The 15754-nt window shown below is 48.1% G+C and overlaps 2 protein-coding genes across 2 annotated transcripts in view; one reads left to right on the forward strand and one right to left on the reverse strand.

The window, feature by feature from the left end:
- The first annotated feature begins 1200 nt into the window (after positions 1-1200).
- UPP2 (uridine phosphorylase 2) lies at positions 1201-9324 on the forward strand. The gene is made up of 7 exons (XM_058809607.1): positions 1201-1315; positions 1894-2011; positions 3039-3197; positions 5202-5316; positions 5898-6107; positions 7327-7473; positions 7840-9324. The coding sequence occupies exons 1-7, from the start codon at positions 1290-1292 to the stop codon at positions 7986-7988; spliced, it is 924 nt and encodes a 307-aa protein (XP_058665590.1). The 5' UTR covers positions 1201-1289; the 3' UTR covers positions 7989-9324.
- Positions 9325-9488: 164 nt separating this feature from the next.
- CCDC148 (coiled-coil domain containing 148) overlaps positions 9489-15754 on the reverse strand; it is a 36737-nt gene continuing 30471 nt past the window's right edge. The window contains exons 12-14 of the mRNA XM_058809855.1: positions 12565-12682; positions 10872-11012; positions 9489-9870 (exon numbers count right to left, since the gene is read on the reverse strand). Of these exons, the coding sequence (XP_058665838.1) occupies positions 9724-9870; positions 10872-11012; positions 12565-12682 (406 nt within the window). The 3' untranslated portion in view covers positions 9489-9723. The remainder of the gene's footprint in view (positions 9871-10871; positions 11013-12564; positions 12683-15754) is intronic.

Genomic DNA, 15754 nt, shown 5'->3' on the forward strand with positions numbered 1-15754 from the left:
GAGAGCTCAGCTCCTTCCCCTTCTCAGAGCTATCCTGACCCTATCTTGGGCAAGGCACCCAATTTGCATGTTCCCAGGCCACTGGCTTGCAGTGTTGGCTTATTTTTATCCAGGGTTTTGCAATTTAAAGTCAGTTTGGGTAGCAAAATGGGCATTTGCTCAGGGAAAGACTTCCTTAGTTACAACAATTTCTGTCCCTCCCCATTAGAAAAGCAGGACCACATCACTGCCTGAATGCAGGGTGCAAGTGAGCCCCACACAATGTGCTTTCACCCAATAATTACCTATGCCTTCTCTAATTATCAGAGCTTCCATTGACAATTCCCAGAGGCCAACAGCAAATGCCAGGTTCTGCCCCTCCAGCAGCTGCCTGAAATATCTTCCAGGGCAGTGTCTCCTGTCATTGGGACAGGAAGCAGGACCAGTATCTCCAGTCTCCTCCTGCCCCTGCAGGAGCATCACACGCTCGTCCCACAGTCCCACAAGCACTCTGGCTGCCCTGGGCTGCCCTTTCCCGGGGAGCTGGGCAAGGCTGTCCCTGGCACACAGAGCACTGTTCTGACAGGCTCCTGGGCTGAGACAGGGCTGGGTGGACCACGAGAGCCAACAGTGAGTGCTGTCTGGGCATTGCTGAGAGTGAAATTAGCCCGCCCAGGCCAGCCTGGTGGTCCAGAAGCTGTTCTGAGCAGGGCTGGAGGTTGGCTACAGCCCAAATTCTGGTTTTGTGCACCCCAGACAAATGCAGGGACGTTTTGTATTTGTACCTACTGGGGCCAGAGAATGGCTCAGCTGACAGAAGTGTCCAGGCCAGCAGCAGTGGCCAGGCTGTCATTGTCCTTCAGTCCCCAGGGCCAAGGAAACAGAGCCCGAGGTGGGAGCATAGCAACATCCAGCTTGGACGTACCATCTCCCCAGGGTGCACATGTGCAGCCACGTGCCCGGTGCCCTTCCCACCGGCCAGAGGGCACAACGTCACCAGAGGGCCAGCAGGTCACTGGCCCCGGCCCCAGGGCCACCAGTCAAGGTTATTGGTGACGCACCTGCCCAAAAAGCCAGTCTGGGAGGAACCATGCCAGCCCAGGAGGAAGCTTGGCATGCAGGAGCTGGCGGCAGGGCCTGGCCACTGTTGACCTTGGGAGCTGCACAAAGCACAGGAGGTATTTAACCCCCTGGAGAGCCCCTAGAAACCTCTTCTGACTCTAAACCTCGACAGCTGAGAACACAGGCAGTGTTTTCCTTACCTTTTCACAGGCAGGGTATCGCCTTCAGCTGACTCAGGAGGAGCCGCTATGACCGAAACAACAAGTTATTCGGGGTGAGTAACGGGAACATCTGAATCTGTTTTAATAAGAGAAGAAAAATGCCCTCCGGGTTTCATTTAGGCCTCATTTATAAGAGTATCCTGCACTGTTAGTTGCTTCCTATCTCTTACAGCAGGTGGAAAGAGACAGCAAGCTGGCCTCTGGCTGCCTGCAGTGTCTGCACTCACCCTGCCAGGCAGTTATTTGGGACAAGTGTGAAATCCTGATTTGCTAAGAGCTTAATAAACTTTCACATAGAAAATAGCACAGTATATCACCCCCGGGCATTGCTGGCAAAACCCTATGAAGGAAAGAGCTAAGGTAGCCATTGAAAAAAATTGATAAATACTGAGACATACTTTTTGCCAAATACATAGATATAATAGCAGACACGTCAAAGAAGTTACCTGGAGCAGAAAGACAGCTGGTCCAAACTCACACACAGCTGGCTTGCCCCTTGTCCCTCTGTCATCCCTTGTCCAACACCAGGGCTGTGGAACTTCCAGGCTGCCCTGTGCCCCACTTCTGCCTGTCCCCCTCCCTGTGGGCACTGCCTGGTGCCCCAACTGATCTCCTTGTTGTCTCCCTGCAGGAATGGGTTTGTCCTTGTTAAAAACCCACATCTGGACCTGATGGAGGAGGATGTCCTGTACCACTTGGACTTGGGAACGAAGACGCACAACCTGCCAGCAATGTTTGGGGACATAAAGGTAAAGAGCAGGTCCAAAAGCGAGGCAGCAGCTCCCCCTGCACAGGCTCTGCAGCTGTGCATCCCATGGTGCTGCCAGCCCATGCTGGGCCCCACTGCTGCCAAAGCTCCTGTGGGGTGGGGTCTGGCTGCTCAGCTAAGGGACTCCGCAGCCAAACCAGCCCGGGCAAGGAGGTTGTCTGTCCTTGTTTGTTTTGGGCAGAAACCACAACAGAAAATTATCTTTTTAAAAACCTGTAGCTCTGTAAAACCCGATTTAATATTGGCCCCATGTTGGAGGACAGACAGAAGAGGCATTTGTCCAAAGAATCTTGATCATCATTTACTGGAGACAAGGGAAAGAGAATGTCATATCAGTTTTGGCTGAGACCTGCTGTCAAAACTGACTTGTCATGATGGCATCCTCTTTAATTTCAAACCAGAGTCTTTCCCTGGTTGTGTGGGGGAAGAGCCTCAGTGCCCAGGGCTGGAGCAGCCTTGCAAGCACAGCGTGGGCTCCTGTGCCCTGCACCCTGGCAGCAGGATCAGCACTGCCCTGGCAGCTGCACTCTCACCCTCCTCCTACCCTCAGAGAGCATATTTTCCTTCAATATTTAAAATTTGTCCTTTTTACTCGCTGACTTTATAGCCTCTGTGCCATCAGCAGTGCTCACTAATTGCAGTCAGCATTGTTCATAGAATAAATTAAGCAATGAGCTCCTCCAACATCTGGGTTTGCTTTGCTATCCCCGGTGATACTACCAGCTCAAATTTGTGAAATTATTTTAGATTTTCTTGCCCAGGACTGATACCCAAGTACGTGCAGCTGTATGGCTGCCCAGACCCAGGGCAGCTGCCACCCTGCCAGAGTGAAAACCTGGGTTTCATGACGCTCAGGTGTTCCACTGTCCCTTGACTGATGGTGAGGAAGGCCATCCTGCTGCCTTCTCTGGAAAGACGTGCGTGGCACAGCCACACCGCCACACTCAGGCTGACTGGGGGTACCTGTTCTGGCCAAGCACCAACTCCTCACTGGTGTTTCCTTGCAGTTTGTGTGCGTGGGCGGCAGCCCCAACAGGATGCGGGCGTTCGCGCAGTTCATGCAGCGGGAGCTGGGGCTGGCGGCTGCCAGCGAGGACGTGGCTGACATCTGCGCGGGCTCGGACCGCTACGCCATGTACCGGGCAGGGCCCGTGCTCTCCATCAGCGTGAGTTCTGTGTGTGCAATCGGGGCACAGGGAGCGTCCGCCCGGCACAGGGACGGGGCTCGCACGGCCTCTCCCTCACATGCCCTCGCCTCCCCCAGCACCCACCAGCAGAGCCTTTTCCTCCTTTCACTGTTCAGCCGCTGCCACCAGTGCAACCTCAGCCATGGCAAAGCTGCTCCTGTTTGAATAGCGTTCCCCAGCACCCGCACTCTCCATTTGGAAAGGGCTGCATCAACAACAGACACGCACATGTTCTGCTCTGCTCAGTTTGGGAGACAAAACCACTTCTCACTACACATAACTATGAAACGCTGCTGGGAGCATTACATTGATACCAGCTCTAAAAGAAAAAGCTGGCCTTATTATTAATTATTCTTTTAGAGCAGGATTTTTGGCACTGAACAAAGGAAAAAGCAAACACAGGCTGTGCTGGGGAGCACTCACACCTAAAAGTTTGGTCCTGACACCATTTCTTCAGGCACAAGATTAGTCTGAAGTGTGATTCACAGCAGATGGAATCACTCACACAACAGAGCTCGTGTTTCGTCCTCTGAAAAAACCAAACAAATTCTGACCAAGGGAATCAATCTGAGAGGATCCAAGGGGGAGAGCTGTCACAAGATTTGCTGTTCCCCAGCCTGGCAACAGCAGTGACATGGCCAGAAGCAAGCCCTCACTGAGCTCGTGGCCATGCACCAGCTTTGGCCAGTGCAGAAGGGGACACGGGGCAGAGCACATGGCCACCCTGAGAAGCATCATGCAGAGCTGCTGCCAACATCACATTTCTGCAAGTTGCTTAGAAACACAACTGAGCTCAAACATACAGGGGCAGGAACACAGATTCCAGCTCTGAATATTTACAATGAGAATTAATTTTTTAGGCATCGGCAAATAAGCCAGGCTGATGTTCCAGAATAACAACATGAAAAAATATTTCATATTTAAAACATGATACTAGGCAAACAGAGCACTGCTCTCACAGCTCAAAGAGAAAGGAGACAAAGCAACACAAAAACAGGCTGTGTACCTTAATCAATGGTGCTTCCATACATGCTTCCTTCAGGTTTTTGAAGATGATAGCAAAACCAAAAAAATGTGAGGCACTTTCAAAAGGAAAAACCAAACTCGACAGCACCAAACACTTTTTGTACTTAAAAGTAAAGCTAAGAAAAGGATGTTGGTCTAGCAATGGAGCAGAAGACAGATGACCTAGCAATAAGCACTGGGCAAATGCAGCAGAAGCCCCAGCAGCTCCAGGCCTGCAGAACTTCTGCCTGCCCTGGGAGCAGCAGCAGAGATGGGAGTGGGGCAGCACTGTCCATGGAGTAGGGGAACCAGCCGGGGCCAGCAGTGGGGAGCTGGTAGCCAGGCAGGGGCTAGGGACACAAGGGCAGCAGGGCAGGGAATGTCAGCCAGGAAGAGGGACAGGCAGCCTGCAAGGCACGCAGCAAACACCTGACCCTGTCCTCAGCAAGGGACACAAACCCTTCCATTGTCCATTGTGCCCAGCAATGTTGCAGAGATGCTCCAGTGTGGGGTGAGGACAGGCTGGAAGGCACATGGAGAAGTGAAGGCTCAGGTTGTTCTTGATGTAATTCATCACTCCCAGAGCACAAGCAGGACACAACAAAGTGCAAGTCAGCACATGGTGTAAGGACAGGCAATGCATGGGGAAGGTCTGGGAGCATTCAGATGTTGGGATGTATTTGTGGACCCTCCTTGAAGGACGGGCACCATCTGTGTGCCCACACAGGGTCCCCAGGGATGAACACCAGCTCTACTAACTTGAAGAACCTTTAAAGCATCGAGGGGAGAAGAACGGATTAGACACCTCACCTGGACAGACTAAAAAGACCCCAAGATGTCTCTTCCCCCTCAAAAAAATTGCTGTTGGCATCATCAGCAGAAGAGGCCACAGCCTAACCCTGAGCTGGTTGTAGTCATGTACCTGTCACCTGCTGCAGCCTCGTGGACTGATGTTTCTCTTTTCTCTCCTTCCAACAGCATGGAATGGGCATCCCTTCCATTTCCATTATGCTTCATGAGCTGATCAAACTGCTGCACCACGCAAAATGCCGGGACGTTACTATTATACGCATCGGTACTTCTGGGGGCTTAGGTAAGCGATACATGGTCTTTCTTCAGAGCAAAACAGCTATTATTAAAAAGAACTCTCAGCAAAAGGTCATGCAGCTCTGAACTTTAGCATTTTTCCACATCTCTAAATATCCATCACGGTATTTTGTTTCTGGTGAAACCCAGAGAACTTGTAGCAACTGGTTTGGCAGAGTGGACATCCTCAGAGTGCACAAAGGCCTTGATTCCACTACAGCCATGTGTAACTTTCCAAACAGAAAACATGGATTACAGGTGACCCAAATGAATCCGTGTCTCCTGGCTGAGGCAGTGGTTCTGCCCATCCCTGCACAAGCTGGTAGGGGGTACAGGATCTCTACAAGCCAGAAGCAGCTAAACTGTCACTCAGCACATTCTCACAATCACTTACCTGGTGCTGATTCTGTACATTTTACTTGTACATCCGTGCTACTTCATGAATTTCAATTATTCTCTGACATCTTCTTTACTCACTGAAAAGAAGAGCCCTGCAAGAGGTCTATTGAGATTTTCCTGTCGTGCTGAGGTTTGGCAGCAGGACACAGGTGTTGTGAGCTCTGGCAAGCTCAGCTTCAATTTCCACAGGGATCGAGGCTGGGTCTGTTGTGATCACTGACACGGCCGTGGACTCCTCCTTCCAGCCACGTTTTGAGCAGGTGGTGCTGGGCGATGTGGTGGTGCGGAGCACCGAGCTGGACAAGGACCTTGCGGAGGAGCTGCTCGCCTGCAGCAGGGACATTCCCGACTTCCCCACGCTCATTGGCCACACCATGTGCACCTACGACTTCTACGAAGGTAAAACCAGCTTTGTCTGTCCCTCCTCACCATACATAATGTCAAGTCTTTCCACTCTTCCATGGACAAAGCTGTACAGGGAACCCAGGCCCCAGAAGGGCTGCAGGCAGAGACCCACGTGGTGCTGGGGGGCCCAGGCAGAGCAGGAGGCACCCTCACAACACACAGTACCACTGCTTGCACCTTGCTGAGTTTGCCACAAGCTGCTCCCCTACAGCAAGACTGTCACTACAGAACTACCAAACACTAGGAAAACATTAGGTTGCCTGTGAGATTTCCATAAACAAACTTTGGTTACTCTGGAACCATTTCCTTTGCAAAATTAAATGCTGATTGCAGACTAGATGAAACATAATAAATGAAGAATTAATAATCTGAGCACTATTTATAAACCTTTAGATCTGCTTGCAGATGCAGCCATCTGTGTATTGCTCAAGTCCATATTTTATTTAAACCAAAAGCCCTTTGAGAGGATTAAAGTAGGAGCAGTAATAAATTGAAGGGCGGCCCAGGCTGGCCAGCCACAGGTAATCATTTGCCTGCCCCAGGGCCTTCAGACAGTGTGAGAGGAGGAGCTGCACGGGGCACAGGTGTGCTCTGAGCGCACAGCAGGACAGGCAGAGCCCCCGCAGGGGTCAGAGGAGAGGGTCGGGATGGCTGCCCTCACTGAACAGCGTTAGTCCTGCCTGCAGCGGTACCTGGAGCTGCAGTAGGGCAGCACCAGTGCCCTGGGACCAGCTCCCTGACCACACCGGTGCTGCCCGCACCAGGAATGCCTCTGCAAGCAGTTCCAGCTTCCATCCACAGCAGCCCCTGCAGAAAAACTAAACCCACATTAAAGGGGTTTCCTCTCCTCAGTGTTCCCATTCTGCACAGCTTGTTGCACCTCTTCTGCAGCCAGTTGGCATTTTTGGGGTTGAACCTGGCAGACCTTCACAGCTGATATGCAGCAATGGCCTGTCCCCACAGAGCACAGCATCCGCTGGTACCTCCCTCCTGAGGGCTGACTCCACCTTTTATCATTGTTGAAACCTGCGTCATTCTTTCCCGTACACACACCTCGCTGGCTTTAACACTGAGGGGAATACAAATTAACCAGCTGCTCACAGGAAAACTTTATGTGCCTCAGATAGAATGTGGGCACTGCTGGACTTGCCATTTGCAACTGTGCTCCATGACGCCATGCAAGGCCAACAGCAGTTCTCTGCTTCCTTTCCAGGTCAGGGAAGATTAGATGGTGCATTATGCTCTTTTTCCAGTGAAAAAAAGTTGGAGTACTTAAGGAGGGCTTATGAGGCCGGTGTGAGGAATATTGAGATGGAGTCCAGTGCTTTCGCTGCCCTGTGTAGACTGTGTGGCCTCAAAGGTGAGTCTTGTCGCTTCCACCTCCTCCCCACACATGGACTAAACCCCCGCCAAGGATCCTGTTCTGTGTCAGAGGGCCCAACACACATCCTTAATGACTTTATCTAGAAAAGAACACTAAAGCAAATTTCATAGTTCAGTAAAACCCAAGTGCGCATTAGGAGACCTGAGTGCGTGCTGGACAAACCACCAGCTCGTTCCCTTCAAGCCCCTCCTGGCCCCGTCCCGGCCGTGCTGCCGCAGCCCCTGAGGGTCTGGGGGCAGAGGAGCCGCGGCTCCCGGCTCCGGGCCTGAGGGCCGGGCACGAGGGGCCGTGAGGGCCCGGCGGGCCCGAGCCGGGGGCTGACCGCGCTCCGTCCCCCCGCAGCCGCCGTCGTGTGCGTGACTCTCCTGGACCGGCTGGAGGGGGACCAGATTCGGGCGTCCCACGAGGTGCTGTGGGAGTACCAGCAGCGGCCGCAGCGCCTGATCGCCGCCTTCATCCGCAAGCGCCTGGGGCTCACCCGCACGGACTGAGGCGGCGGCGGCAGCACGGGGCCCGGCCCGGCCCACGGAGCCCGCTCCGGAACGGCAGAGCTGCGGGCCCGGGCTGCCCGGAGCCAGCGGACACCGCGGTGCGGCCGGGACCGCCCTGACACCGTCTGCGCTGGCAGCAAGCTCAGGCTGTGGAACAGAGCTGCAGACTCCTCACTCCTGCCTCCAGCCGCCGTAAAGGACTGTCCTGCTAGGGTCACTCCTGTCCGCAGCGATCTTCCAGGAAGGAGTAAAGACAAAACTCAAGTAAATAACATGAAAATTAATCCGTATTTGTGACCAGCCAAGGGGTCTGCAGAGCTCTCCTGGCATGAGCAGCTGTGAGAAACACCCTTTTACTGCCCTGCATGTTCTTCATGCTCCACTATTTTGTGAAACGCCCCCCAAAAATCCTTCTGGCCTCACTGTATCACTAAAGGCCCCGACTTACCGTTGCACTGAGGTAGCCCAGACTTCTATAGACTTCTACTCAGTCTCTACCCTGAGACATTACGGATATGGAAACAACCACAAGTCTCAGCCTAAAAATCTGTACCCACTATTTCAAAAACCAATATCTGTTCCCTTTAAACTTTCTTTTTCATTAACATCTTGGTATTTATAAAATATGATAACTATAATCTCAAATTCAGTGGTGCAATTTTTTTTATCTTGTAGATTGGCTTTAAAAGGCAAGGGAAAAAAAAAATCAATTGCCTAGGTTTGGGATGATGCCTTTCTGGGAATTGTCTCACAGCCAGTTTGTTCCCTACAGCAGAGCATTGCTGGTCTCCCCACAGGAATATCCAGGGAATATCCCCACAGGAATAGCCAGCTGTGAGGTGTCCAAGTGTGTTTTAAAAATAACGAGTTTCCCCAAAGGAGATACCAAAATAAAAAGCACAAATATTCACAGAACTGTAATTTTAGCACAAGTACACCAAGGCTGAGTTCAGAAGACATCACTGCCCCAGCTCAGGGCAGGCTCTGCAGCATTTCCCCACTAAACTCAGCTGTAACACTGGGATTATGCTGCTTCTGGGCTGACCCTGTGCTCACTCTCAGGAGTGAAAGATAATAAAATAAAGAATATAAGAAATATAAGAATATAAGAATATAAGAAAATAAAGATCCCAGCTCTATTTATAATTTATATGAAAAACTAAACTGCAATATGAAATTGAATGAATGGTTTGCAGTAAATATGATGCAGCAAGTTGCCTTCTAAATATAGACAAAGGTTTATGTTTCACCATAATCAAGGAATATTAGAAACATTCATGGCAATGAAGATTTTATAACTAAAAAAATCAAATTCTCAAGAAACCTGGAAAGAAAATTGTGGGATTTATTCATGTAACATAATAAAATCTAAAGTAACTGCTGTGCTAAGCTATTTTAGACTTCTGCTGCCAATTAAATCCCAGTAATTCCTACTCAAGATGCTGCACATCAGATTGGCCTGGGCTGTGTGCAGGAGTCCTTGAGCACGGTGTCCCTGCTCGCAGTCAAAGGGACACGGGCAATGCCATGAACAGCACACAGCCCAGCCTCTCCAGACCCACACAGGGCAGGTGTAACGTGGTGCTCCCAGCTCACAAAGGCTGCGAGTGCTTGAGAATGGCTGCATGGTCAGGGACCTGAGCAGTTCTAGGACAGCCAAAGGGAATTTAGGGTTTGCATATCGTGGGCCAGACCGGAGCCCTGGTGCTGCTCTGCCCCTCTCATGAGACGTGCTCTACATTTTAAAAGCTGTAGATTCCGTGTCTCTTCTTGGAAGCTTCGGTGGTGGAAGTTTTGACAAAACCTCTCTTGCATAAAGTGTTTTATGCAGTCCAGCTTCTCGGAGAGCGAGCTCGACACGGAGCCTGGGGTCAGAAATGACCTGTTAAAAAAACCACAGCAATGATCAATAGAAGCCACAAAGCTCCCTGAGGAGCTGCTGCCTTTCCCCATGTTCTCCATGCACACAGCCCCAAGTGCAGCACAGACTCCAGTCTCCACCTGGCTGTTCCTGCAGAACCCAAGTGCTTTAAAAGCCTTTATGATTCTTCTCACAGTGTCACCTTGTGCTTACATGGCAGTGCCACTTCCATTTGTCAGAACAACAATTAATCGGAGGGAAATTACTTCTGGAATTTGTCAGAAGTTTTTCTGACAAAATCTGTAAGCCTCTTTCCAATCCTGTTGCATGGTGTGCAGTGGGACTGCACTAGAAGTACAAGGAAGAGCAACACATTGGTTCCAGTTCCAGCATCACCTCCCCAGTGCCCAGAGCTGCTGACACCAGCGCTGGGAACATAATGCTCAGCCCCTGCAGCACAGGAAGGAGCATGGGGATGTGCTGGGTGGGCATCACATACTGCAGCCCCAGCAGCACCAAACCTGTGTGGAGTTGAAACAGAGAGAACATGCTGAGAATTAAGACATAGGACCCAAATATACATGTTCAAAGCATCCTTAAGTTTTGTCAGAACCTTGTACATTGGTCAGATTTGGGGAATTTTAATAACCAAACAAAACCCACATCTTTCCATTACCAAACTGAGAAGCTTTAAAATGTCTTAAAATGGGCAGTGCTGGATAACTTTAGCTGTAGACGATGTTGAATTTCATCTTATTCAGTGTCAAAAGAAAACTTTTACACTGCAGAATTGTACCATAGCTCTTCTCTTTTCATAAATAATTTTGAAATTCCAGAGTGGGAATAATTGCAAATACATTGAGCAGATAGGGAAGAGTGAGGGAATTTAAAGATATCAAGATGTTCCTTGAGTTCATTTGAAATTGAGGGAGCAGCCTCCTCAGCAACCTGAGTGCCCTGAAACATGTGTACAGCCAGTTCAGTTCCTGATTCATTTACCCAGCACGACTGCAGCCCCTTACCTGCTCCTCGCTGTAGGTGTGCAACCTGAACAGGGGCTGCTGCAGCTCAACCTCCTCGTTGGCTCCAATGCCCATCCGAGCTTTTGACGCCACCGTGTCAGCCACTGCTCTGGCAGGATCTAATTCTGCAACAATGGCAACCTAAGGACACAGCACGAACGTCACAATTACTCTGTCTGTGTGGAGCTAAGGCGAGAGCAGGTCACTGTCAGGAGCACACCCTTTGAGAGCACTATCATTCACTCTCTCTGCAGTGACCCTGTAACAGCGGCACAGAGCAAGGGTGTGTGAGGGAGAAGCGCAATTCAATTTCAATTTCATATTGCAGATTCATTTTTCAGTATAAATTATAAATTTATACTGAAACCCTGAGCTCTCCAACAGACACTGGCATGAGCTCCAGTGTCCAACCTGGTCTCTACAAGGATCCAGCAGCCTCAAAATTCTGCAATACCCACAATTCCAGACTTTCTTCTTTTTCTTTCAATGCAAACAAAGGTGTTCAGGGTGATAACTCACAATTTTACATAGTCACGGGCAACAGCATTGAGCTATATGCCCCAAATAATACAACTCTGTTTTTTTCTGAAGTACATCTGCTTTAACTGTGTAATTTCCTGTGACTAGATCAATATCAAAGACTCCCAGACACTGTATTGTGCCAGAGTTAATATTTTTCATTGCTTACTTTCTTTGTGTTAAAATATTCAGATACAGGCTAATACTACTTTGGAAATACAGAAAGATGCATAAGCAAAATAGCTTAAGTCAGAAGCCCATATGAAGAATGGCTAAAACCAGAAAAAAATACTTTAAATTGCATATGATAATTTTTTAGTCCATCTCTTTAATAAAATATCACCTCTGTATTAACAGGCTGCCCAAATCTAGAGGCCAAATGACTTTAGAAAAGACCTTTCCCACCCTCCCCATACAAACATTGTACATACTTTATGAAGCAGCATTTCATTAGTGTGAAACAAAGAATAGATGTTGATCAGAGAAGTATAATGAAGTGGGAATATCAACATCCAGGCAAAGGCCCCTCTAGAAGCCTTTTCTACTCTGGCAAGAGAATTGACTCAGTGGGAAGAGCTCAACAGATCATGACTACCAACCAGCCTCTTTGGAGGACAAAACAAGGAGATTACACACAAAAATGTAAATTAAGACAAAATTACTCTTTCAAAAGTCAGCAGTATGAAAAAATAACCCTAGCACTACTTTTACTACTATATTAGAAGCATTAGTAAGCATTTTATGGGTGTCTTTTTAAAAGTAATGTGCAAAAGTTTCAGAGACTCAAATATCTCTGAAGAAAAGTCATCCAAGGTGTGCAAGTTTCCAGAATTTAAAAAGAATATAAATTACTCATAAATCTTGCCTTAGACTCAAGGCAGACTTAAGGTTATTAAAACAAACAAAACCCAGAAAAAATCACAGAAGAAAAATCACATCCAACCTGTAAAAAACCGTCTCTATCTCCTCTCAGATATCAGCAGCTCCTACAGTACATTTAATGTCATAATGTTCCTGTTGTCAGAGCTACAAGGACAAAGGATTTCTAACAGGAGAGCATTGCTGTTGGTCAGCCCCAAGTGCCTTTTACCTCGCTCCCTTATCTGCTTTTGAGAGACCGTTCTTTTATCCCTGCCCGCCCCGCAGCCAGCGCACCGCACCGGGGCCTGCCCACCTGCTGCCGGAGCGCTTCCAGGCGCTTCTCCTTGTGCTGCCGCTGCCGGGCCTGGAGCAGGGCCAGCTCCTTCTTCTGCAGCAGCCGCCTCTCCAGCAGGGCCCGTCGGAACTGCACCCTGCGAGCACAGGGAAACGCTGCCAGGGCACCGCGGCCTTCCTGCTGCCCTGCAGCTCAGACCTGCCGCAGCTCCTCCAGACGCGCCTGGAGAGGCCGCGCGGGCCCATCTCAACGCCTCAGAAACACAAGGGTGCTTCTCACTCCAGGGTGTGCTTGGTTGGAGCTCTTTGGGCAAGGGGAGTTTGGGAGGTTGTGCTTTTTCATTTGTTTCTCAGTGGGTTTTGGCTGGTCAGTTTTTCTTTTAAACAACTTGGCTAACCTTTCAGATTCCATGTCTAGACCACAGATTTTCTCTAGCATGCTTTATTATATATAGCCCTGGTACTCTTTTTTCTCCCCCATTTTCTTTGCCAAGAAGAAATGTTCTCTCACATCTGCGTATGGCAGAAGAAATCTTTCCTATAACCCTTTCCATTAAAAGAAACGCCTCACTCCCAGTCTTGTCCCTGGAAAAAGGAAAAAATACTTGAGACTTGCACCCTTCTTTAAAAGGAAAAAGCTGAAGGTTCACATCAGTAACTCCAGAACTTTACCCACAGCACTACTGTGCTGCTCCAAACTTCACTGCAGGCATTTTTAGACTATTGTGCAGAGTTTGTTCCTTATGTGAGCTATAGATATTTGTTGGGATGTCAATTTTAGTCCTTCTGCAGGAGGTGCCAATGCCGTGCTTTGAATTTGGAGAATTACCCTCCTTTTGCCCTTCAAATCTGAACTTGCCTTTAGAGAAATAGAGACAAGACTGCTGCTCCAACTACAATAAAACATGTATTGTTATTTTTTTAGTCTCCAAATTTTAGTAAGCTCAAAGGAGTATAAAACTTGTACTATAAACTGCAACAATCAGAACTAAACCTATAGTTCTGCTGGTGGCTAGTGAAGACCTCTGTGTCAATAACCCAATCACAATTAGCAGGACAAACAGATTTATCCCAAGAGTGTGGTACAAGGCTGCCTGAGGGTACCCCAGAGAGGCTTCCAGTTTCTCAGAGTGTCCAGTGTAGTTTAGGCAGAGAAATGCTACACCAGCAGTGCTCAGTGGTCATTCTGTGCCAGGGAAAAAGCCTAATCTGCTTTTTATATGGAGAACATTTAATAAAAAGCAGACCTTCATGTTTATTGAAAAATGACAAAAATTATGCTGAAATTCTTTCACTCTGCTTGAGCTGACTATTGTGATACATGTTTTAAAATACTCCAGAGTTATCAAACATAAAATTAAATACTCTGGAAGCTTCTGTGCCAAGCCAAGAAGGAAGACTGGGGAGCACTTGGCCAGGCCTAAGGTCAAACACTTTGTGTGCCCCTGGCAGTTTTCCTGGCCAGGGGAATACAAAGCAGTGCTAAACTGAAGCATCCTGAGGCCTTTGTGTGCCCAGTTTGAACCAGTCCGGGTGATCCCGGCTGACTGCAGCCAGGGCGCAGCCAGGGAGCAGGGCAGAGCCAGGCACTGTGAGGCTCCTGTTCTGGGCTGTGCTGCCATCCTCCACAGGCTGCAGAGAGCACAGCCAGCAGTATCGGAGATGGAGTTCATTGTCAGCAGGCAATGGCACAGCAATGAAATCCACACCAGGGAAGGCAGACACCTTGGAAATACATCCGCAACTGTGCATGATGTTCCTAAGTTGGAACATCCTTCCAATTTTTATACTTGGCTTTTATACTTGGTCTGAAACCAAGTGCCTTTAATCCCTTACTTTGACCTGGTCAGAGCCCAGGCTATTGCAATTACAAACTAAGACCTGAATAAACAGAAAACCGTAGTGACTCTGTTATAATAGTTTCTTTTTCATAAACAAAGAAAATTAGTTAATTTTAAATTAATTTAGTTTGATTAAAAGCAATTCAGGATAATAGCAGAGTTTTAAAAAATATTTTATTGTATTAGAAACTCTATGTTCTATCCAGGCCATCTCCTGTACTTGGAGTAGTCAGTCAGCCCATTTTTTCCTTTTCCAAAGGACCCTGAAAATGTGTTGGATCAGAACTGTGCTAGCAGCCTGTGCCATGTTTGATGAGTGTTCTGCAAAGACTCAAACCCAGTTTCTGTGCTCCGGCAGGGGGCACATGCCAGCACACCGTCAGTTTTGCAGTGCTGCACAGGACATGACAATGCCACATGCGCACCTGAGCCTGGACAGTGAAATGTCTCATTTTGTACAGCAGGTCAGTTCTGAGCGACAGAATGCACAACATTTACTGACTTCTCATTCACAATAGCCTGAAGGGGTGATTATTTTCTCCCAGTAATTCAAATACATGTGTTCCTTCTCCTGTGAGCTAAAACCAGTGCAGGCATGTTTAAGGAAAGGTAGAGATATATTTGTAGCATAAGGACACAGACAAATTAAGTTGTAGAAAGGTGTCGTAACAAAGTAATACTCAAGTAGTGTTTCCCACAGAATCCTTAGGACAAAATTTAATATTCTAATGCCAATGGCACTTTAATCCTATTTTAATTGCACTTCTGGTCTACACAACTTGGTGGCTTCCTCTATGTAAAAAAAGTCAGCCTATGCTTTTGTAAGAGCAGTTATAACCAGACTACATGAAGGGGTTTTTATGTTCCTCTGACAGAGGGATTCCTCTGTGAAATCCAGTATTTCTTCAACAGGCTGTGAAAGGTCATATTGTGCAACAAAGACTTGGCAATTCAAGCCTGAGCAGGCTCAAGTCCTAAATCCCATCAAACTGGTGAAGAGCATCTACAACCAGATGAGCAATTAGGACTCCCTAAGATAACAATAAATATCTTTGAGTTTGTTAATATGTTCCTTGCATTTGCCCCTCAAACAAACCAAACCTGATTATAAATCATTATGCAAAGTGAAATATAGAAGGTCTTATTAATCAGCTACATTTCATGACAGTTTAGTGCTTACAATGGTCTGAAATTTTGATGGATGCTAATTAATTAATTCAAACTGAAATAAATTGCATCTAGGATACAGTCACCTAGGATGCAACCTTACTAGATGGTTTGAAGCATTTGCCAAACAGGAAGGAAAAAAATATCCTCAATTTATTCTAAAAATGAAAGTCAGGAGATCAAAGCAAATTAGATTATAAA

Source organism: Ammospiza caudacuta, chromosome 8 (assembly GCF_027887145.1).
Source record: "Ammospiza caudacuta isolate bAmmCau1 chromosome 8, bAmmCau1.pri, whole genome shotgun sequence".
Lineage (NCBI taxonomy): Eukaryota > Metazoa > Chordata > Aves > Passeriformes > Passerellidae > Ammospiza > Ammospiza caudacuta.